This window comes from Cervus canadensis, chromosome 3 (assembly GCF_019320065.1).
Source record: "Cervus canadensis isolate Bull #8, Minnesota chromosome 3, ASM1932006v1, whole genome shotgun sequence".
Lineage (NCBI taxonomy): Eukaryota > Metazoa > Chordata > Mammalia > Artiodactyla > Cervidae > Cervus > Cervus canadensis.
Window position 1 is genome coordinate 99,417,136 of NC_057388.1, and position 23,524 is coordinate 99,440,659.

Below are 23,524 nucleotides of genomic sequence, written 5' to 3' on the forward strand. Positions count from 1 at the left end.
TACCGGCTGTGCCAACCTTTTCTCATAAAGGGAGGAGCTAACAGGCTCAGGAGCTGAAGATTTCAAAAGCCAGCCTAGTTTAGCATTTTCAGCCAAGATCCTACAGCCGCCAAGGCTTCCTAGCAGCACTGGTGGCTGGTGCTACCATTAGCAGCCATGTCTCTTCTCTCGTTACCTTCCTAACACCGCCTGTCAACAGCTCTGACTTCTCAGGTTTGCTGATGCATAGTGGGAAAGCATGGGCCTCTGAACTGAGAGCAGCCGCCCCCCCACACCCCCCAGCCCCTGCAGCCTGTGGACTGCAAGGCTGCCTACCCACCTGCCTACCAACCAAGGATCCCAGGGACTCTCCTGGCACACAGAAAGAAAGTCAATTTTGTTTTGAGTTGAGGTAGTATTTTATAAGAAAGTATGCCTGGATTTCAACAACACGTCCCAGGCTAGATGATTTTATTCCTCAAAAAATTCTCAGTCGCTTTGAGTGAGTGGTTTTCCTACTGTATTCTCTGAATGGAGACAATCCCTTTCTCTGATGCTGTTTTTACAAAGTAAGTGGCTTCACTATGTGACTTGAAATTTCTGAACTGGCCATTAACTTATGTAACAAAAACACTGGCTAGAGGGTTTGAGGGAAATCGGATGTGGTTTGTTGTTCCTCAATCTATTTGCTTTGACTCTCTTGTAACTGTTATAACTGGTTTTGATTTTTCTGAGTGTTACTAATTTCTATTGGATTTTATCAAAAGTTGGCTTTGCTTCCTGTGATTTTATCCTATTTTATCCAAATCCTTTGCTCTGTATATATATTTAAAGGAATAGAACGTTTGTAAATAAAGTTCTTTTTTTAAACTTGTCCAAAGCCAAATAGCAGTAAAGCACTCTTCTTTGTAAATATGTAACTAACAAAGAAGGAGAAATTCATGTTGGAAACCACAGTAGGTAGGAGAGAGAATTTAGCAGGCTAGGGCTAACAGTTCTTGATTTTAAGGCTCGGTTTCATAGCCTTCACAGCTAATAATGGCCAGGTTATGACACAAAATCATGTTGGTCACAAAGGCATTTGAGAACACCTAGTTGTGTCTTTTAATGATGTTACTCCTGTTGTGGCTTGTAGGCTTTTTGGCTGCCTTATTTTCTTCTTTTCCCTTAATTTTTAAAAGCAAGATAAGTTTTAAAAATGGAATAAATCAGTGAACAAACCATCACATCATTCTTGTGTTTTGGAGTAGCAATTTCCTCCCTGCAATTAAATGAGGTATAGTGCTCTGTACTGCCCATTGACATTTAAAAAAATTAAGTCTTTATTCAGGTTTTTTTTTTTTTTTTTTGGTATACACTGTGTATTTTATTTTTATTTATTTTTTAAAAACATTGGAATATAGTTGATGATTTAGGTTTTCAAACTGAATTTATGTCTTGCCTCCCGGACAACAGCCATGTCCCTTGCAGAATAGTGCAAGGTCAACCACACTTTGTGATTTATAAATACGTATATTATTAACAGTATGCAATGTATTGGACTTCCCAGGTGGCGCAGTGGTAAAGAATCCACCTGCCAATGCAGGAGACACAGGAGACCAGTGTTTGATCCCTGGGTTGGGATGTTTGAGCAGTGTTTGAGACCTGGAGGAGGAAATGGTGACCCACTCCAGTATTCTTGCCTGGAAAATTCCATGGACAGAGGAGTCAGGTGAGCTGAAGTCCAAGGGGTTGCAAAGAGTTGGACATGACTGAGTGACTTAGCACAAGCAATATATAGCCGCAAGTTCTGTGGCTACACCTGTCTTCTTCAAGCGAAGTGAAAGTCGCTCAGTTGTGTCCAACTCTTTGTGACCCCATGGACTATACAGTCCTTGGAATTCTCCAGGCCAGAATACTGGAGTGGGTAGCCTTTCTCTTCTCCAGGGGATCTTCCCAACCCAGGGATTGAACCCAGGGTTCCTACATTGTAGGCGGGATCTTTACTAGCTAAGCCACCAGGGAAGGCACCGAATACTGTTGTTAGGGCCTGTGACCCCTTCTCTATGTTGTTCCTCAGAGCCTCTTCTAGCACCTGAATGGATCTGATGCTAGACTGTGGGTTTCCCTCCCTCCCTCTCTCTCTGCTGGGCTCCACAGTAGCAGGAAGTCACCAGAAGAGCAAGAAGCTGCATAGACACTGAATGTGACACAGACTGGGTCTTCTCTGGGCTCAGGGTTTAATCTCTTCCATTTCAGTTGGAAGTTGACCCCTGGCCTCAGCGAGAAGCTCCATCTTGTCATGAAGTTCTGTTTCTTAAACATGAACACTGACAAGCAGGTACCAACAGAAAATCTTGAATTAAAGAAACCTTACAAAGAAATACTACTGGCCTTTCCTGAGGCTTCCCTGGTGGCTCAGTCAGTAAAAAATCCACCTGCAATGCAGGAGACTGCCTGCAATACAGGAGTCCAGAGTTCGATCCCTGGGTTGGGAAGTTCCTCTGGAGAATGAAATGGCAACCCACTTCAGTATTCTTGCCTGGAAAACCCCATGGATAGGGGAGCTTTGCAGGCAACAGCCCCATAGGGTTGCAAAGAATTGACACGACTGAGTGACTAAACCACCAATGTGTCTACCAATTCATAGAAGCTGTTTATCTAAAAGCTGTAGAAAGATGAACACTGAAAGATAAATGTCAATATTTTGGCCTGAACAATTAGGTTTAAAAAATTTCTGTATGAACCATTACATCAATCTTGAATTGCATAAAAATTGTTAGGTTGATGTTTTGAAAAGTTAACAAAAAGTAGCCGTGGTTAATTATAGGGTATTGCTAAAGTAGATTTGAATCACTGTAAAATAGATGCTAGTGATCAGGTTGGGTAATAAGTGCTTTAATTTTTTTTCTAAGTTATGAGGCTTCAGGAAAAACTGATTTAAAAGCAAAGCGAAAACTTGATTATAACATATAAAAGTGTTCTTGTACATCATTTGAATTGTCCAAAGCTTCTGGTCTGTGAGGAAGCATTACCAACCACAGTTTCTACCAGTTGATGCCTACAGCTGAGACTTTCTTTTAATTTGGGGGGAGAAAAGGCAAGGCCAAAGATAGCTTTGTGGCCTTGGGCATATACTGTAGACTTGTCTCTTTCTCAATTAGCTTTTCAAAGGATGAAAGCCCTGAATTATTCCACTAAGACCAGCGGTAATGGTAGCTGACTAAAGGCGTGATGCTTTCACCACTTCTCAGTATTGGGAAGGTCCTTCCTTTCTGGGTCCATGGATGAACTACAGAAAAAGCTTACGATTATGTTAAAGAGTGGGTGCAGGTCTATGCACATCATGAAGAGGTTTCAGGAATTCCTCATCAAAATGCAAACTGTAGATTTTTGCAAAAGCAGTGTGTTTAATAAATTTTTTTCAGCTACTCTTCCAGATTATTATTATTTTTTCAAGTTTTCTAATTTCAGGCCTATTTGAGTATCCTTCTGTGTTCTATTCATTTGTTCTTGCCTGTGGTCTGTTCTTGTTTAAAGACTAACTGCTGACTGGATATTCACAAGAAGGTCCCTGTTCTCTGAGAGCTCACAGTCGACGGGGAAGAGGAGGCACCTTCATGGGCATTTAAATTTTAATTCAAGATAAGATTTAGGGTGTAAAGAAAGTGAACTGGGAAAACAAAGAAAGGATGATTTGCATAAAGAATTTTGAAATTACAGGAAAGGACACTTCTGATGATGAAGACACAGCAAAACAATGCTGAAGTATCTGCCATGTTGGGAAGGAGGATCTATTTGATAACAGAAGATGTTTTAACTCCATTCTGCCATGACATCATACATCTTAATATGATTTTCTTTGTCAAAGTAGACAGCACTTGCAACTTTTTCCAGCCAACAAAGGAGAATGTGAATTGGGAATTCCTGTCTGAGAGAGAATTCAGATTAGCCCAGATTCTCCACTAATATATTATTCATAAAGTTTTGCATGTGACTTTCAATTTGCATGGTGCTTTCTGCTTTTTTTTTAAAATAAACTTTTTCACATTCCTTTCTCCAAAGTGTTTGTGAACAGAAAGAAACAGGGAGTGATTTGTGGCCTAATAAAGAACTTTCAAGGCCAAGTGACTGGATGTGGATTAGCAGATATGGGTGATCAGGGAGAAGTTTCAAAGGTGATTTGAAGTTCAGGTCTGGCAGAATTTTGGCACCATTAAAACACACAAGGCACTTAGAAGAGGGAAACTGACTTTGAAGGAAATGATGAATCTGTTTTTTCACTTGACTCAACAGCTCAAGTAAAAGTAGGATTTTTCAATATGAAATCATTAGAGAGGAAGTTACAGTTGTAAACGGAGGCATGTAGGATGATTAATGTCTGAGCAAGGCCTGAAGGCAATTAATATGGTATATTTCCAGGACAAAACATGTTGAAGGTGGAAGTAAAACAGGTAAGCATCATGAAATATACCAACTAGGAAGTCATAACTGTTCAGAATGGGTTAAGGTATGTGTTGGAAATCACATGAAATAGTTGATATTTTTTCCTCTTAGGGCAAAAATGGGCTACTGAAGAGTTTTAAGTAGGGTTCTGAGGAGATTTGCTGATTAGGATGACATGGGTGTACCTTTCCTAGAAGTTGGACAGTGACAGGACCAGATGATGGAGAGGCCTGGGGAGGCGCCCCCCAGCCTGTATTCTACAATCTGTCAGCCTTCTTTCCCCTCTCTCACCAAGCGGGCCCAAGACAAAATTTAAGGGATGGCTAGGAAACCCAGCACTCAAGACTAATGCTTCATTTTAAAATTATTAAAATTAACGAAATCCACAATGAATTCTAAATGAAGTCAAGATCAGTAAGCTTAAGTTAATTAAGAATGCCACTTCCTCGAGAAAAATTATCAGAGATGGAAATTCTTGCAATTGGAAATAAGGTAATCAAAGGCTTTTGAAAATATTATCGATTGTTTTACTTCCATTCAAGGTAGGAAGGTAAAATTATAATTGTTTTTGGTATTAAAAAATACTTATCTTAAAACAGCGTTGTGAGTTTTAATACACCGAATTTTAAAATATTCAATATTTCTTCAAGTATTTTAATGTTCTGTGAAAAAAAAGTTCAAATACATAACTTGTACACAGGCGCGTACATTTTTCCTGGTGCCTTAGCAATCTACTTGGCTCATATACTGTATTTAATACAAATTATATGTTATTCACGGATTTGTTCCTTAATTCTGACTTAAAAATATTGCACTAATATTTATTTTGATACCCCCCCTTTTTCTGGGTGACCCTTAAATTTTGCACTTTCGGCTCTTTCCCCATTCCTTTTTCTGTTTTATTTTTATTTGTTGCTACTGTTTTTTTCTTCTTGCTTTTGGAGGCTTGAACCTTTTTAGTTTTTTCCAGAGGCGCAGCTACCCTTTGTTTCGCTCACCTTGCCGAGTCCTGGGCGGACCCCGGAAGCTCTTCAAATACAGTAATTTCATTTCATTAAAAAGTTAAAATCAGGTTAACTCGCCGATAGGCAGTGTTGATATATTGCTCCCGTCCGGAAGGAGGCTCCCGGAACTACCGCGTTAGGGGGGCGTGTTTCCCGTAGCACCGGCCGGCTGCATTTTCACGATGCACGCAGAGGACTTTCCGGTTCTTCCTTCTCGCGAGCCTTGAGTCCCGGCAGCACCCGGAAGCGATTCCCTGCCTGGAGGCTGTGCGGCCCAGAGCCTCAGGTGAGGGCGGGAGAAAGGGCGGAAGGCCAGAGTGTTGCGTTAGGTGTGCGTACGGCTTTTCGTTGCCCGGGAGGAGTTGCTTTTTCGGCGTGTAGACCTCCTCTTTTCGCGCGGAGGACTCTTCTTTCGTCGCACCTCCCAGGCTCTTTACGTTGTTGCTTGGGAGCGTCAGCTTTGAGCCAGGGCGCGCGCACATTTCAGCGGTGAGAGGGAGAAGCCCGGGGATCGCCTTGTTCTTTGCAAACGGGATTGGAGGCAGTAATTTTTGCGGCAGCACGTTCCAGATTGCAGCCGCATGATAACATTTTAGTATTTGCTGAGCTCTTACTTTGTCTTAGGAGCTGTTTTAGAAGCATTGGGTGTAACCGTGAAGAAATGAGGCAGGAATCCCTGCCAAAAGGGAACTTGCGTTTTAATTGAATTTGAGAAAACAATGGAATAGAAATGAGGGTAGAATCAGAATTTTTGTATGGGTTAAAAGAAGAGGAAGTTAAGGGGGACCAAAAAAACAGGTACGAGAGATTTTGGGGAGCGGGAGGGAATCCTTGTCTAATGTGCAGGGGTGTGATATGTTATGGTTGCAAGGTTGGTTGCATAAAAGCCCTGAATGCTTTTAGGAATTTTGGACTTAGTGAACTCGTGTTCGTGCTATAGGATATAATCTCTTTTTCTTCAGGAAAAGACTAAAGATTAGATTGGAAGAAAAGAGAGTAGAAGCCATGTTTCGAAGACCTGTAGTACAGGTAATCACTTCACGTTAATGTTGAGATGTGTTACTATAAACCATAGTGATCACATTTCTTTAGGGTTTTGCCTGCAGAGGCAGAAGTCCTTTGAGCCCACCTATCTTATGTGTACTTAGTTGATATGAGGGTTGGAGACAGATTTTGGTGGTAGGTGCAAGCTCAGTCATGTCTGACTCTCTGCTACCCCATAGACTGTAGCCCACCAGGCTCCTCTGTCCATGGGCTTCTCCAGGCAAAATACTGGTGTGGATGGCCATTTGCTGCTCCAGGGGCTCTTCCCAACCCAGGGATCGAACCTGCATCTCTGGCATCTTCTGCATTGGCATGCAGATTCTTTACCACTTGAATAAATAATGTTCACTAAAGCAAAAAAAAAAAAAAACAAAAACCCACCACATTTCTAGTTTATTCACATATGTGATGAGAGTAATTACTTTTTAAAACGTGTTACTTGCATGTAGATCAGTTAGAGAGCATTTAAAGTCCTTATTGATCTAAAATCAATGAGAATTGTTTCAGCTTTTTTTTTTTTTTAAATCACGTGGTTTGTTTTCTGACCACCGAGTTCTTTTGTTGTCAGTCTGCGTCCCCCACCACAAGCCATCTCCCTGCTGAGGAGAGCAGGTAAAGTTTCAGCAACTCTACAGATGAACTATGTTCAAAACTCCTCATTTCACCCAGTCAGACTCCTCACCTAATCTCTTCAGTCAATCTAGCCAGCCTTGAGTCAGCCTAGACACTCTTCCTCACTTACCTCATTTGGGCACGAAGTTGTATAGATTCTCCTTTATAACACTTTTCTCATAACGTCCATCTTGTTAAGGAAGAATCATTTCCTCTGTGAAGCATGTTCAGGTCTCCTCCAGTCTGCTGTAGAATTGGCTCTATGTTCTTGGATCCCTATTTTAACTTACACATACTTTTAAAATATATACTTTTTAATGTGTTGAAATGTGAAACCTGGAAAAGTTACTCGTGTCTTAATACACAATTCTACAGTATTAAGGTAAATTTAATACCATATATAAAAGAGTTAGAAGTTTAGTTTTAAAAAATTATCCCAGTTAAATAATTCATTCCCTATTTTTGCTTCTCTGGTAGGTCTTGATTTTTGTGTGCCCCCAGTGGGACAGATTATTATTCCATAAATCATGTGAGCTCTGGCTCATCTGAGCATCAGGTTAGTACATTTCTAGAATCATGACACAAGAACCAGTTAGGTTGATTCTTTACTATGTGGTAACTCATATTTTAATTTTTCTACCCATCCTCTGCCCGCAAGCATAGTGCTGGGATTCCACAGCCAAAAGTACACCTGGAATGGGTGTTGTTTCAATTGGTAGATGCCTACTGTATGTTAACAGTGCCAGTTCTGGACACATGTTTCTCTGAACCCAGTGGCCTTCTCAGTAATGTGTACTGAAATCTTGGCAGTAGCCCTTAAACAGAGGCAGCAAAGGGCAGTGGGAAAGCCAGCGGCCTTGGGGCAGGGAGCCCTGGGTTCTAGTTGTGACTTGCCACTTCTTTTCTGTAGGATTTTGGGCAAGTTACTCTATCTCTGAACTTCATTTTTGTCATCTGTAAAGTGGTGGTAATTTTACATAGTTTATAGGTTTATTCTGAGGATTAATTGATAAGAGGCAAAGCACTTACCTAGTATTCACTAATGATGGACTCCTGTGGACTATAGCTTGCCAAGCTTCTCTGTCCATGGAATTTTCCAGGCAAGACACTGGCATGTGTTGCCATTTCCTTCTCCAAGGGATCTTCTCGACCCAGGAGTCGAACCTTCGTCTCTTGCATTGGCAGGCAGACTGTTTACCACTGCGCCACCTGGGAGGCCCTTTCAGTAATGATGGCTCTGGTTATCACTGGGTGCTGCTGTTACCCGGCAGTGACTGTCTTTCTCTGACAGACTGATTCGAACAGTCCTACTTTCATATTTAATCAAAGAACCATATTTGCTTATCTTAGATTTTTTTGGGGGGCTGTCAGAAGCATAGATTTTTCCAACACGTGTTGTTTACCTTTTTGTGTGCAAGCACAGAAGCACCGTGTCAGAAGGTTGCCACCGAAGCAGCAGGAGGGGCCTGTAATGGACTCTGTGTACTCCCTCGGGCCTTCTTTGTGCCTGTGGGCTTCTGCCGGAGGCTGCCCCTAGGTGTGTGTGTGGCCCTCCTGGCTCTGTGGGGCTTCCCCAGTGGTGCAGTGGTAAGAAGCTCCCTGTAATGCAGGAGATATGGGTTCAATCCCTGGGGTTGGAAAGATCCCCTGCAGGAGGGCATGGAAGCCCACTCTAGTATTCTTGCCTGGAGAATCCCCTGGACAGAGGAGCCTGGTGGGCTACAGTCTACAGGTTTGCACAGAGTTGGACACTGCCGAAGCCACTGAGCGTGCACGCGTGCCTGGCACTGTGACGGGTGCACCTCTAGTGTGTGGGTGTGTGCCTCGGGGGCTGCTGACTGGGTGGTGACCAGGTGTGAGCTGGTCTTCTGTTTGCATTTGCCTTTCCCCCGTACTAAAGCTGTTTTACTCCTTTGCTCCACTTTAGGTGCTTCGCCAGTTTGTAAGACATGAGTCTGAAGTAGCTAGCAGTTTGGTTCTCGAGAGATGTGAGTAGTAGCTGATTTCCAGTTTTTATAGCAGTTTGCTCATGTTCTCAGATATGTTGCAGAAGAGGTGCATTCATCGGGTTATACTCTGTTAACCATCATGCTTTTGGCTCATATCTGCCTCTCTGATCTTGGCCTTCCTATCAGGCTGCAGGGGCCTTCTGTAAACCTGGTCCTTCTTTCCTTATCAATCATTTTTTACCCACTCTTATCGTCACTTTCCTGCCAAAGAAATTCCTTGGGTCCTTTTTGGTTACCTAAGACATCCAAGGCTGTGTGCTAGTTGGCTGAAGTAGTGAATGTTTGTGAAAAGTGGTTGTTTCACAGAAATAGTCCCTGTATTTATAAAGATTTTCAGATCTCAGTTTTATTCTTTTAACCATACAACAGTTTAAAAAAGTTTTTTAAAGGTGCTTAAAAGATGAATCGATGCTTTTGAACTGTGGTGTTGGAGAAGACTCTCGAGAGTCCCTTGGACTGCAAGGAGATCCAACCAGTCCATCTTAAAGGAAATCAGTCCTGAATATTCATTGGAAGGACTGATGCTGAAGCTGAAACTCCAATACTTTGGCTACCTGATGCAAAGAACTGACTCATTGGAAAAGACCCTGGTGCTGGGAAAGATTGAAGGCAGAAGGCAAAGGGGACGACAGAGGATGAGATGTTTGGATGGCATCACCGACTCGATGGACTTGAGTTTGAGCAAGCTTCGGGAGTTGGTGATGGACAGGGAGGCCTGGTGTGCTGCAGTCATGGCGTCGTAAAGAGTTGGACATGACTGAGTGACTGAACTGACTGAATTGAAAAGAAGAATTTAGATAAAGAGCTTAATGCTTGTTTTGTGGGGTTCTATGGATATTTTCTCCTTTCTTGTCAGTCCTCTTTTTTTCCCTTCGATCCTCTTTTTATTTGCTCCTCACACCTGTTTTCTGACCTTCTAGTGTTTGGGTTTTGTTTAATGCTGAGATTGAAGTTGAAGTAGTGTTTGTAGCTGTTCCTCTTCTGGACATTTCTGTCAGTCTTATGTTATCTACATTGCTTTTCAGCTCTGAATCGCGTGCAGTTGCTTGGTCGTGTAGGTCAGGACCCTGTCATGAGACAGGTAGAAGGAAAAAACCCAGTCACAATATTTTCCCTAGCAACAAATGAGATGTGGCGATCAGGGGAAAACGAAACCTACCAAATGGGTGAGTATAAAAGACTGGGTTTTACTTTTATCTGTAGTAAATAGACATTATTTAGTGTGACTTGTCTAATTATATACTTTAAGAATACTTTCAGAAAGGATCTTCCCTAACTGTCCTGTCTCTTAGAAACGGTGGCATGGTTTAGCTGGACGTGATACCCTTTGGCAGTCGTCTTTTGCATTTGTAACCACATTCCCTGTCCTTGTGATTCTCGTGACTTAGGTGATGTCAGTCAAAAGACAACATGGCATAGAATTTCAGTGTTCCGACCGGGCCTCAGAGACGTGGCGTATCAGTATGTGAAAAAGGGGTAAGTTGAAGAAGGAGGGATCTTACAGGTTGAATGTTTAAAAAACAAACAAACTGGGAACGTGTTTTCATGGACCCTGTAGCTCTTCTATTTATAAAGTACTGCTCATTACTTTGGGTTAGCCCAAGAGGTATTTATCAGTGCTTAATACTGTATGCATAGTGTCATATGTGACTAGTTTGAAGGTTTTAACATGGTTTAGCCTTTTAAGAACTTAGGACAATAGGATGTGAACTTGCACAGCACTGATGAGGTAAGAGAGAAGGCAGAGGGTACCGTGTACCTCTGAGCAGGTGCAGCAGTGCTCGTGGGAGGCCCCAGGCCGCCACGGCCAGGGACCCCGATGGTGGTGTCTTCCTCTTGGCATCCACGTGGTGGCTTGACAGAGCATCTAGGAGGTTGGGAGCCTGACATGGTGAGGTATTCTGGGGATATTCAGAGCACTTAATTCGTATTTGATAATTTTATATGAGCTTAGCAATTCCGTTTTGAAATATTTGGATTATGTATAAGAAGTATCTTTTCCAAACCCACAGAAGGACAAAAGATTGCGTTTAACAGCAGCTGTAGTCATAGTTTAACTATTATAGAAATAAAACATTTCATGAAACATAAGTTTAGCAATAATTAAAATTTCTATTTTTTTCAGTAACTGCGTACCTTTTCTTCATATGTACCTCCATTGTCGTGTGTGTATAGTATGTAAATATGTATATACACACATAAAACACGTAGGGGACATTTCAAGGAAAAGGTATCCAATTTCCGTTACTGGTTGATGAATCTGTGTGACTGTTCCCTTTGGTGCCCAGTCATTGTACTAGTCTGCTTTCTATATTGTACAGTATCAGTGCTGCTAGATTCTGAGATTGGTGCCGCTGTGGCCATTTTCTACCCTTTAAAGTCGGCATTACATTTGTCTTCTAGTTCAGCCTTCTAGAGAGTGCAGAATAGTCTTAGTAATTAACTCTGGGTGAAATACTAAGCTGAAAACTTGTATTTTGAATTTTAATAATCTAAAGTCATTTGAGAGTAAGTTCATGAACCTCACTATAGAAAGGAACTGAAAAATAAGTGAAAAAACCCCCAACAAATCTGTTAGATAATTCAGGGTCAAAGGGGATAGAAAAATCACATGTTGGAAATCAGTCATAGAGATTTAAAGGATGCTCTTCATTTTTAGGGTCTTAAGGTTGCTTTTTTAAAAAATTTTGACTTAAAATTTGGAACTTTTTCCCTTAAACTTCATAAAGGCCACAGGCAGCTAAAAGACAAAAACATTGTTTTTCCCACAGTGTGGCAAGGCAAGTCCACGTGTACTTTATGTTTCGGTACTCTTGTTCTTTGGCTGTACCTCGTGGCTTGCAGGATCTCAGTTCCTGGATCAGGCAGTGAAGGCGCAGAGTCCTAACCATCAGGAAACTGTTTTAGCACTCTTAATTCTGAATTTTGAGAAGTGGTATGTGTGATTATCTATTTCATCCTTGAAGAGTATACTCATAACTCTTCTCTGACCTGACTCTGCTGTAAAGCATATTGAAATCTCCAGACTAAAACTGGTAAATTTTATTTGTATCAGGTCTCGAATTTTTGTGGAAGGGAAAGTAGACTATGGTGAATATACGGATAAAAATAATGTGAGACGACAAGCAACAACAATTATAGCTGGTAAGGCTCTTGTGATAATAGCTATTCTTTTTCTTTTTTTTCCCTTTGAAAGCTTGGCTATGTTGCAGCCTTACCTGAGGCTATTAGTACTGATGCTTATGAGATTGTAAGGCACCTCACCAGGAGAATCCCGAGTGGAGTTTGTGGGCCTGCTCCAAGTTTCTATATATATATATCTTCTTTCAGAAAGTGATCTCTGTACTCACAGTTTTAGTTCACAAGTAACTTTAGAATTATCTGTTGCACTGTTGATCCCTCTTTGAAGGACATGGCCTAAATGGAAAAGCATGTACCAAGAAGAGTTACACTAATATTGGCATCAGACATTTGTACAGATTCACTCAGAGCCTGTTTGGTACTTAACGTGATGATTTTGTTTTAAACTCCTGCTCTCATTAAACAAAATACAAAACAACATGGAAAAATGGATGCACAGAGCTTACAGGAGGTTAAGAAGATATCCTCTAGACAAAGAGTGTTCAAGCTTTTCTGAAAATTCTGCAAGAATTTTGAAACCAATATACCCCTTTGGACACGTTTAGGTTGACATTAAGAGTTTTTTTCAATATAAAATTATGTTGCTGTTAAAGGTATTAAGGGATCTAAATACCATAACAATTTGGTATCCATCATCATTAAAAAGATACAAGCTCTTCAACATTTGGAAAGTTTATGATTCCCTTTTCTCTGAATTTGTTTTTCAATTCCATTTTCTCCTTAGAAGTGTATCTTAATATAATATATTGTATAGTCAAAAATATTTTATTATTCTGTTAAATGTAACAAAAGTACATGCATAAATAGAAATTTTAAAATATTTTAAAAACTTTGCGATAGTGGGGCTCTAAATGTTAGGTTTCTCCTTGAATAGGTTATCATTACAGTTGTTTTTAGAATATAATTGACCAAAACAACTGTAATATGTAAGTACCAAAGCTATAACGTTTTATTGAAAATGTGTCTTAATGAGATAGATGATGCATTTTTTGTCTTTTGGATTAATTGCTAAAATAAAAGTTATTAAGCATTCATTCTGTTTTCTTGTTTTTTATGGATCTAAAACTCAAGAAACTATTTTCTTAAATAAGTTGATGAGAATGAAAGAGCTATTTATGAACTTCTGAGATATGCCCAAATTAGATATTTAAAAGTTAATTTTTTATTATGGAAAATGTCAAACATACACAAAAGGAGAGAGGAGTGAAAAACAAAAACTCCCATCATGCAGCTTCAGCAGTTATCAGCAGATAGCAAATACTATTTCATCTATGCCCCAGCCCACTTTTCCCCCACCTGGATCATTTTGAGTGAATCTTGAGACATTGTTTCATCCATAAATATTTCAGTAGGTGTCTCTGAAATGTATGGATTCCTCTTTATAGTGCTATTATCAGAGCTAGTATTAAGAACTCATTGTTAAATTCACCTTTTACTAGATGTCATAGTATTGAAATTTTTTTGCTTGCTTCATGAACAGCAATCTATACGTTATATTACATGGTTTATGTATATCTTAAGTCTCATTTAAAAACAAAAAGAATTTAGATTTGGGAGGCTAAAAGCCTGACAACTTAAGTCTTCTGACAGATTTTCCTTTTGTAGTCAGATTTCTCTTTTTACTTGTTCCAGAGTTCATGTCTTAACTACTATGTGTTATTGATAAATTATAATTTGTTATAAATAATTAGCATATATTTTCTTACTGCTTTCTTGAAAGTATATTGACCTTGAGAACCAATATAGGTATCTTCCTCCCCTTATTATTAAACCTAAGAGGAGGTTCTTTCTGACCCGTTTGCTTTCATATTTCTTGAGTGTCTTGAGTAAATCACTTCCTGCCTGCCCTCTTCCTTGGCTTATTCTTGCAGAGGTATCTACCTGTTCAAAAATTTTTTTCCAGACCTGTGTATGGTATAAAACTATGCCTGTGATTTCAGCAGTGGAAAATCAAGCTGTCTAATAAAATAGTTGACATATTTATGAAGCATTTAATACTTTGATCTTCTACTGTGAACCTGTTGTGTGGACAAATTTCAAATTTAAATTGTGTGAAGTTTTATAAACCAGGTCAAAGAGAAACATTTCAAATTATCTGCCATTTTTTTCTTGTCACTATTATTCACCAGCATGGATGATTAAGCAATTAACATAGGTTTATGGCTAATAGTAAAATGAATAGGTCTTTAGTGCCTTTAGGATGGAAGGGAATAGAGTATAATTTGGCTCATCTGTTTTATGGGCTATATATTTTTTTCTCCTAGAAATCAATGTAACTTAAAAATAGCCACCAGCAGGTGGCAGTCTCGTCTTTTTACATAGTGATGTCAACTTGGATAATCTCTTCTGAAATAACTATTGTATACCAAAATACTCTAGTTTTAGAAGACTATAGTCATGAAGAAATACTCAGTTATTGTATAGTAACCATTTTTGGGATAATTCTAAAGTTTTAAGAATGTCAGTGTTTTGGTATTTTGTAGAAGGTACTGCTTCTTTTCCTTTGCTTGTCCTAAACTAATTGTTTTTGGACAACCTTTTAGGAGCAGTGTCTGATGTTTTTGGATAAAAATGCTCCCTCTGAAGTATTGATTACTAGAAAATTTCCCTGGAATAAGTGTGTAAAACTCATTTTGTTTGGAAATTTAGAAATACCGCGTGTTCTGTATGAGTGTTCAGACTTCAAAATCACAAGTAGATCTCTGTCCTGAGGGGGCCATTATTGAACCCCGTCCTTCCCTCTTCCCTCCAGCATGTGGTATGTGATGCCGTGATCCTCTTCTGTGTGAGGATGTGCTCCTTGGTTTACTGGCATCTATCTGAGTGTTGCAAGCATCAAAGTGTGTGACTAGCTCTTTTGTAGAAAGTTGCTACTGAGAAGACCTTTGCTACCTTCAGGGAAGACAAGAAGTATCCCACCTTTTCTCACAAGGTCTGAATTACTGATAAACTGTCAAAGCCCAGCTGTTAACCTCCATTATGCCCATCATAAATACCTGTCAAGAACATCAGTTAGTTCAGTCACTCAGCCGTATTCAACTCTGTGACCCCATGAACTGCAGCACACCAGGCTTTCCCGTCCATCACCGATTCCCAGAGCTTGCTCAAATGCATGTCTATCGAGTTGGTGATAAAATCCAACCATCTCATCCTCTGTCGCCCCCTTCTCAGCAGGAACCTAGTATGTTGAGAATTGTCTAAAGTCTCTTTGGTGAATATTACTAAAATATGTATGTGGTAGAAGGGAATGATTAAGTGAGGTGGAGAAAGAGTTCTGAAAATAACATTTGTGCTTTGGCTTCTTTACAGATAATATTATATTTCTGAGTGACCAGATGAAAGAGAAGCCGTAGACTGGAGGATTCTTCTCTGGCCGGTGTTTGGTACAGTCTCATTTCCAAATCATGCTAGTGTTTATAGTTCCTAAGGACAAGAATTAAAATACTCTTCGTTATAAAATGAGTGATAACATTTTCCTGACTCTCACTCCCCTTCCCCTTTTTGTGTCATGAACTCTGATAGCTCCTGCCTGTTAACGGTATTCACTGATTGTTTATTCTTTAAGAGAAGGTTTCTGTGTACAAAATTGTGAACTTTTAGGTTCATCCATGTTATGGCAGAGGGATGAATGTCCTTTGGGAAGGCCCCCTGACCGTCCCCCCTTTTTTTGTGCACACTTCTATTATAGCATTGAGTCAACCACCACAGTGTTTCTGAGCATTGCTGTATGTGAGACATTTAGCCCATGGTTGCAGATACTGATTTCCTTATCTGGTTTATGGACCAGAAGGCAAGGGCTGTATCTTCTTTGTGTACTTGTGTGTTTAACCAGTGCTTTGCACAGAGTAGGCAATAAATGTTGACATGTGAATGATCCCAATAGGATAATGAGCTTTTAGCCCAAAGTGAAGGGGTTTGCTGAGCAGCAGTTAGTATCTAACCTAAATAGCTTCAAGACTAAGCTACCTCAGTCCTGTCTTTTGTTTTTGGACAGTTTCACTAGTAGCATTTATGAAACAGTTTACCAGCAGTAAAGACCTAAAGTGCAACTGGGGATGAAATTGTTCATCTCCAGGAGGTGATACAGGGACTCTGGTTTCACACTATTTTCTTTCTTTCTAAGCCCCTATTCTCTGTCCTTTTAGTCTCATCCGGAGCTCTCTCTTTTTAGGGAGCCCCCTCTGGCAATGCGTCTCTAGGTTAGCACCCCAGGTATGACATTTCCCTTTAGTTTTTCTACGTGGTTTCCTGCTGTCCATACTGTGTACACTTGTGTACACACAGTCACTTTCATTATAAGATTCTAACACAGAGCACTAACAATTTACTAATAATGATTAAATGAAATAAACTCAGTGTTTTAAATGCGTCTGTACGTGTTGAAGTTGGCATCAGTCCCTCCCAGGAGTGTGTGCCCGTTCGCTGCTGTGTTACAGAGGCTGGCCGCTGCTGGGCAGGTGGTCGGCTCACACGGCAGACGTCCCTGTTCTTGGCTCCCGCTCCGCCTCTGGCCCAGCCTGGTTGTTTGTGTCCCAGGCTGAGTGTCCTCTCCCCTGCCTCTGAGTGTGGTGCTCACTGGGGCGTGCATCCTGCTGGACTTAAATGAGAACCGCATTCACACGTTGCTTTATGGGCCCTTGGCTGTTTTAGGGTATATTCTACACACTTCAGCAGCTTTTTGTACTCACACTACAGTTTGGCTAGGGAAAATTGGAGTTCCTTAGTTTATCCTTTCCATGCCAAGACATGTGAGAAAATTACTGTTTCCTCGTATCAACTGTCTTTAAATTTAATTTTTTTTTTCCAGTACCTTTTTCTTTTTTCGTTAACTGGGCTTAATCCAGCATGTTGATCTGCCCTTTTTGGTTCCCCACATTACCTCTGGTGTGATTACCATCCTTGACCAACATTCCTTAAAGCAAATTTGTGAAGTACATAAAATTTGTTTGGGGGCAACTTTTTATTGTCCTCAGTGAAGCATACTTTTATGCCCTTCAAGTTGTAAGAGTCATGATATTAAGTATTCTGGTTAAACTGCGGAGTGAGGGTGGCGGATATTCGAATTCCCTACAATCCATGCCAGCCCACACCTCCGCCGTCCCATCATTTGGGCAAATCTGTGTTGGGAATAGTGACATTGGTGAACAAAACGCTAATTGCCAAGTTGATTCTGAGTCTGGGTGCAGGGCAGAGACAGTGTCCTCTAGGATCCTGTGAGCTTGAGGGGGCTCTTCTGCAGACTCCCTGGAGTTCACCTCGAGAGGCTCTGAGGTGCAGCGGGCTTCAGAGTCAGGTGTTCAGGCGCGGAGGACTCAGCGCTGCACGTGATGCTACAGACCTGGGGTCCACAACCTGCTGGGCTGCAGGAGCATCAACTCTGCCCTCCCCTGCAGGCAGCCCCAGCTGCTGAGAAACTTCCTGCTGTTCCCAGGCTGGTCTCAGAGGAGATGGAGAATCCGATAGCAGTCACAGACCGTAGGGGTCTTCTAGTTTTGTGTTCTGCCTTTCCTTATTTCATGGTCTTACAATGTCAGGGAATGTACCTATAGAAGACTGCTCTGTGACTTTGATTTTGGGATTCCGTGTTTAATGATGAGTATGATACGTGGAAGTGTGGGAGAAAAAGTGTCAGACAGCATGTGTGGTTTGAAAATATATCCCGTATTTGAAAAAGAAGTAATTGATAATAGATATATACCTCAAGAAGTCTAGAAGGAGAAAAAACAAAATGTTCTGATGATTTCTGAATGGGAAGATTGTATATGATTTACTTTACACTTTTGTATATTCTTTTTTTTTTAAGCATTGAGTATGTATTACTTTTATAATAAGAAATAAAGCTGTTTACATTTTTGAGGGAAAAAAAAAGCTTTCCCATTATTTCCAAGCCAGGCTTGCTCTCATTCACATTAAGCTAGTACCATCTCATGCTTAGACACGTCATCTTTTTTTTCTTGTATTCTCCTCTTTAAGTATGTATAGCCTGGAAGGGCTGACTTTAAAGACTATCACATATGAGATCCACTATTTGCTGCGAGGTGCAGTTCTCAGAGAGTCATCCTTTTCTTAAAAATCGCTGGGTGCTTACTTGTCCAAAGACATCCAGAATCATCAAAGACATGTTTCTGTGGCTGTTTTGGCGATTACCTGTCATTGCCAACTGGGTTTCAGCCTAACCTTTGTAGCTGGGGAAATTAATGGTAATTTCTCGTTGTTCCTAAAAGACAATGTGCAGTTCTTGAGGGCAGGGTTGTCTTTTACTCAGACTGCCCTTTTACCCTTGTCCAGCTCAGCCCAGCGCAGTGATGGTTTAGGGCTTTGTAAATGCGTGTTGTTCCTGCAGACTGCACTGAGACATTGACATGCAAATGAGGGCAGGATCACCTTACTTGTTTTGCTGTCAGGGTTTGCATTATATGCCCTGAAGATTGGTGGGAATAACAGCAAGCAAATCATCATAGAAAACAAGAGGTGGTCACAAGGTTAGTGAGTTACAGAGAAATATCTTACACGGTGACAGTAATCACATTGGTGGCTGCACACCGGGCCTGAGCTAAGTACTCTCTACTATTGACTCATTTAACTAGGACGCTGAGAAGTAGGTCGAATTATCCCCATTCTACACGTGAGGAAACTTGGCATTGAGAGATTAAAGACACACGTCAAAGTGGTGCAGCTCATGAGAGTCACATCTGGGGTTTGAACTTGGATACATGAGGTTTGCATTTTGCTTTCTGCTCACAGCCTCCTTAGGGGCTTCCCTGTAGCTCAGCTGGTAAAGAATCCACCTGCAATACAGGAGACCCCGGTTCGATTCCTGGGTTGGGAAGATCCGCTGGAGAAGGGATAGGCTACCCTCTCCAGTATTCCTGGGCTTCCCTGGTGGCTCAGTTGGTAAAGAATCCACCTGCAGTGCAGAAGACCTGGGTTTGATCCCTGGGTTGGGAAGATTCCCCTGGAGGACGGCATGGCAACCACTCTGGTATTCTTGCCTGGAGAATCCCACGGACGGAGGAGCCTGGTGGGCTACAGTCCTTGGGGTCACAAAGAGTCGGAAATGACAGTAACTAGGCACAGCACAGCACAGCTTCCTTCCCACTCCTGTTGACCTTGAGTAACCAGAACCCCACTGCTGACTTCTGCCTGGAGCCCTGTGCAGGGTGCATCTGAATCACACCAGGATCCCGTACCTTCTAGGCTTTAGTGGGGGAAGAATTATGAGTGATGGAGAAATACCGCCACCTCTTCAGTATTCATTCTCGTTTTCAGTTTAATGATTCCCACAGGAAAATAAGTCACAGTTAATTTCCCTACCAGGTTATCTTTACATATTCCTCTTCTTTTTTATCAAGCAGTGTCTCCTTACTGGTTGAAGTAAGTTCAGGGTGTCTGCTCCTTTTATTGTTTCCTCCAGTTGTTTCCTTCCTTCTGAGTGTTGAGATTGTCTGGAAGATTGTTCAAGAATTTGTCAGGCTTACTTTTTAGAGAGTGAGACTTTTGGCCGGCACCAGTATCACTGATGTCCCCTCTCATTCTCTCTTTACTGTTCATCCATTAGCTCTCTGCCATCCTTTGAACCTCAAAGTCCTGCTTGTCCATATTGGTGTACATCTTGACACTTTCTTGTTTTTCTCCTCTACCTGTCATTTGGGGAAAAAACTGGTCTGCCATAATAGTTCACTGAAGGCTGTGCAATCAGAGAGCCTGCATTTGAATCTCTGCTTTGGTCAGAGCAGATGAGTGAACTCTGGTGAGTTTCTTAACTTTGCATGCCATGATTTTTGTTGTTTTGTTTTCCAATGAATAAACCAGGGGTAATGGTAGCCCTACTTTTATGGCCCTGCTGTGAAGAACATAGTAAGTAATATGTGTAACTTATTTACATGATATAATAATAACATGTGTAACTCATTTATTAATAATAATGTATTATTTATTAATATTAACTTATTTATTAGGTTAATAAATTAATTTATTAAGTTAACTAATTTATTATAAATGTTAACTTATTTTAATACACATATTATTAATATGTGTAACTTAATTATTATGTGTAACTACATATTACATGATGTAATAATAATACATGTAACTTATTTACTTGATGCACATAGTAACTGCATCAAGTGCTCAGTACATACTGGATATTATTACTGTTGTTGCAGTTATTTTAAATAAGGTGTATTTTTCTTCCAGTCACTTTGTCCATCTCACTGGGTCTCATGAGATCCTTAGAGAGCATTTCAGTTTATTGTACTTTACCTTTTTGTGGTTGTATTATCAACACCCATGGATTACTGAGCACATATTCCACTTTGGTCATTCTTTTTTCTTTGCTTTGTTGTTAATCTTCTATGGCTATTTCCCATTAACCTGGGTATCTTTTTAAACTCAGAAGCCATTTGGGCATCTGTCATATGCATGCATCCATGTAGCCAGGACATAAGGCTGAATATAACAGGGCTCCTGCATTGAAGGAACTCAGGGTGTAGGATGGTGGGGGTTGGGTGGGGAGGACGAAAGCAGGAGGCTGTGTAGTCGAGTGTGATACTCGTCACAGTGGAGACAGTCCTGCGGGGCCCAGAAAAGAATAGTTAAGTTAGGAAACATCATGAACAGGGGTCCAGAAACTTAAAGGTCTGTGAAACATTGACAGGTAAAACGTGAAAAGTGGTTTGAGGGTAGACTGCAAAGGGCGTTGGAAGCTTGTAGAGAACTTTGGCAGTAGGAGCCCTAGCAGGGTTTACAACAGGAACATCTCATCAGAATTGTCCTTTAAGAACTGTGGAGACAGGTGAAGGGTTAGAAGGAGGAAAGTGGAGAGGTCATTAGGAAGCTACTGAATAAGCCTGGGAAGGGTTAGTAGAGTGGGGATGAGAGGTGACATGACGGCCGTATGGGATTCACGTGGACTCATTCATCTCTGTGCCTACTATGTGCCAGATCCTGTGCTAGGCCCTGAGCTGGGGACACAGAGAACACATAACTCCTACCCAGGATCTAGTGGTGACAGAACACATGTGTTGGTGGTATGAGAAAAGTCAGAAGATAATGTGGAAACTTCTGCTTAGGCAGCTGCGGAGATGGCGACATTTTTATTTGAGACTAAGGAACGTGGGTACTGGGGCCTTGAAGATCCCTCTTCATGGATCACAGCCTTGTTGTGGCGAAGGGGCTTGCATAACTCGCTGAAGCTATGAGCCATGCTGTGTAGGGCCATCCAAGATGGACAGGTCATAGCGGAGAGTTCTGACAAAGTGTGGTCCACTGGAGGAGGGAATGGCTAGCCACTCCAGTATTTGTGCCTTGAGAACCCCACCAAGAGTATGAAAAGGCAAAAGACATAAGACACTGGAAGATGAGGCCCCCAGGTCATCAGGTGTCCAGTATGCTGTGGGGCGGGGGAGTGCGACAGAGGCTGAGATGGTTGGATGGCATCACTGGCTCCATGGGCATGAGTTTGAGCAAGCTCAGGGAGCCTGACGTGCTGCAGTCCATGGGGTCACAAACAGCTGGACATGACTTAGCTGCTGAACAGCACAACAAGGAACGTGGATGTGGGAGCAGATTTGAGAAGAGGGAAGACAGTTTAGTTTTGTTTAGTTGTAGACTTTTTAGCTTTTATTTGGGAGGGTGAAGGTTAATGAGTCTGGTGCTCAGAAGCCACGCTGAGGCAAGAGTGACATTTTTTTCTTCCCGCCAGACACACTGTAAGCAGATTTTTGTGAGGTGACCTTCAAATGTGGCCAGGATTCCAGCTTTCTGTTGTGGGAAGTGATGTGGGAAAGATTTCCAGTTGTCTCCTTGTTTTTACGATACGGGGTTGGTTTTAATCAGGGAAGGGTGTGATGACAGATACAGAGGCAGCTGTCTTTGAGAGAAGGGTTCCTTCCTTGCAGTTCTCAGGGGAGGGCATGGGCCACACCATGTACACATGAGGAGGTGCCAGGGTAAGTCAGGAGGCAGCAGGAGCGAGGGGGAGGCGGGGGTTTCCTGGGGGAAAGAGCGGGTGAGACAGGATAGGCGAGCCAAACAAGTTTAGAGTTAGTCAGCTCGAATACATTTCAGTAGGCAGTGGGTGGTCCCTCGGTATCATCAGGTTGTGGGGGGATTTCAGGCAGAGGAAGAGTGTCCTGGTGAGGGCTGTGAACTCAGGGCTGCTTGATGTGCATATCAAAGGCATGCTTGTGGGCAACTCCTCTACTATTTCTAGGAATCAGCTACCCTTTGGGGGTGGGGTGGGGGCGGTGGCTCGCATGATCTGCCAGGCCCCAAGATGTCAAAGCATCATAAAATACAGAAAATAAGACGCATTGTTTAAAAAAAGAAGCATGCATTTGCTGCCCAGTATCTGTTATTCCTTCTACATTTACGGAACCCATATTTTTGGGGGGTGACTGTGAACAGCAGAAGTACTGCATTCCTATTCTCCTTTGCAGTTAAGAATTGCTCAGGGCTGGGGGGTGGGAGGAGGGGTTTGTATAAGCAGAAGTCATTTGTTGGCATTTCCAGGAAAGTTCCTTCAGTGACCTAAGTCTGCTGGGAGTCTCATCCTGTGTGCTTCTCTTCACCGTCGTCTGACTCTTTCTTCCCTAAAATGTGGCCGTGGTGGCTGAATCTCCAGGAGCCATCTTGGAACGTGAGGTGGTCTTCAGGCTGGAAGACAGAGGAAGCTGGGATCCATGATGACCGTGGGCCATCGTACCAGTCCCGGACAGCCTACTTCTGGACTTCTTTTGGCGACACAAATAAATCTGCCTTGTAACTACTTGTTTGTGCTTTGCAGTTAAACCTATTCCTTAACGAATTCACGCATTTTTAACCTTTTATCTCCATACACATGATCAGCTCGTTACTCTCACCTTTCTCTTGCATGACTCTCCACTGTGAGTAGAAGTGAAATCTTACTTCTGCTCACACAGTCCTCCAGGCTTTTCACTTAACGTCTCATTCTGAATTCGAGAAGGAGATTGGGACATAAAACCTACACAGAACTTTAACAGTTAGCATTTCAAAGAGTGAATCTGAGCACCCTTGTCAAATAAATACTGTGCAGTTTTGCTTGAAGTCCCTAATGAGGACCCTTAATTTAACAGCTCCCTGTTAAATAAAGGAGCACTTAAGAACAGAAATACTACCCTCATACTTCCCCTGCAGTATAGCAGACCAGATAATCTGGAGTGAGATTTCCCAGAGGAAAAGTAACTGAATCCTGAGTTTAACATAGTTTTTATTGCATCATTGAATGTCTTAATTGAGGCTGCTATAACAAAGTAGTATAGACAAAGTGACATAAACAACAGAGGTTTA

The 23,524-nt window shown here is 41.5% G+C and overlaps 1 protein-coding gene across 6 annotated transcripts; it reads left to right on the forward strand.

The window, feature by feature from the left end:
* Positions 1-5,609: 5,609 nt before the first annotated feature.
* On the forward strand, positions 5,610-22,982 carry SSBP1 (single stranded DNA binding protein 1). Of its 6 annotated transcripts, none has more exons than XR_006268619.1 (9): positions 5,701-5,897; positions 6,371-6,437; positions 8,992-9,052; positions 10,099-10,239; positions 10,462-10,549; positions 12,129-12,217; positions 15,524-15,597; positions 19,773-19,964; positions 22,727-22,982. XR_006268619.1 is itself a non-coding variant. In XM_043463899.1 (8 exons), exons 2-7 carry the CDS (start codon positions 6,414-6,416, stop codon positions 15,565-15,567), a joined length of 447 nt encoding a protein of 148 aa, XP_043319834.1. In that variant the 5' UTR covers positions 5,610-5,694; positions 6,371-6,413; the 3' UTR covers positions 15,568-15,597; positions 22,727-22,982. The 6 variants fall into 6 exon arrangements, 4 of the variants coding, with proteins under 4 accessions (XP_043319834.1, XP_043319832.1, XP_043319835.1 ...); XR_006268620.1 differs by having other exon boundaries at positions 22,839-22,982; XM_043463899.1 differs by lacking the exons at positions 5,701-5,897; positions 19,773-19,964 and adding an exon at positions 5,610-5,694.
* The last annotated feature ends 542 nt before the right edge of the window (positions 22,983-23,524 follow it).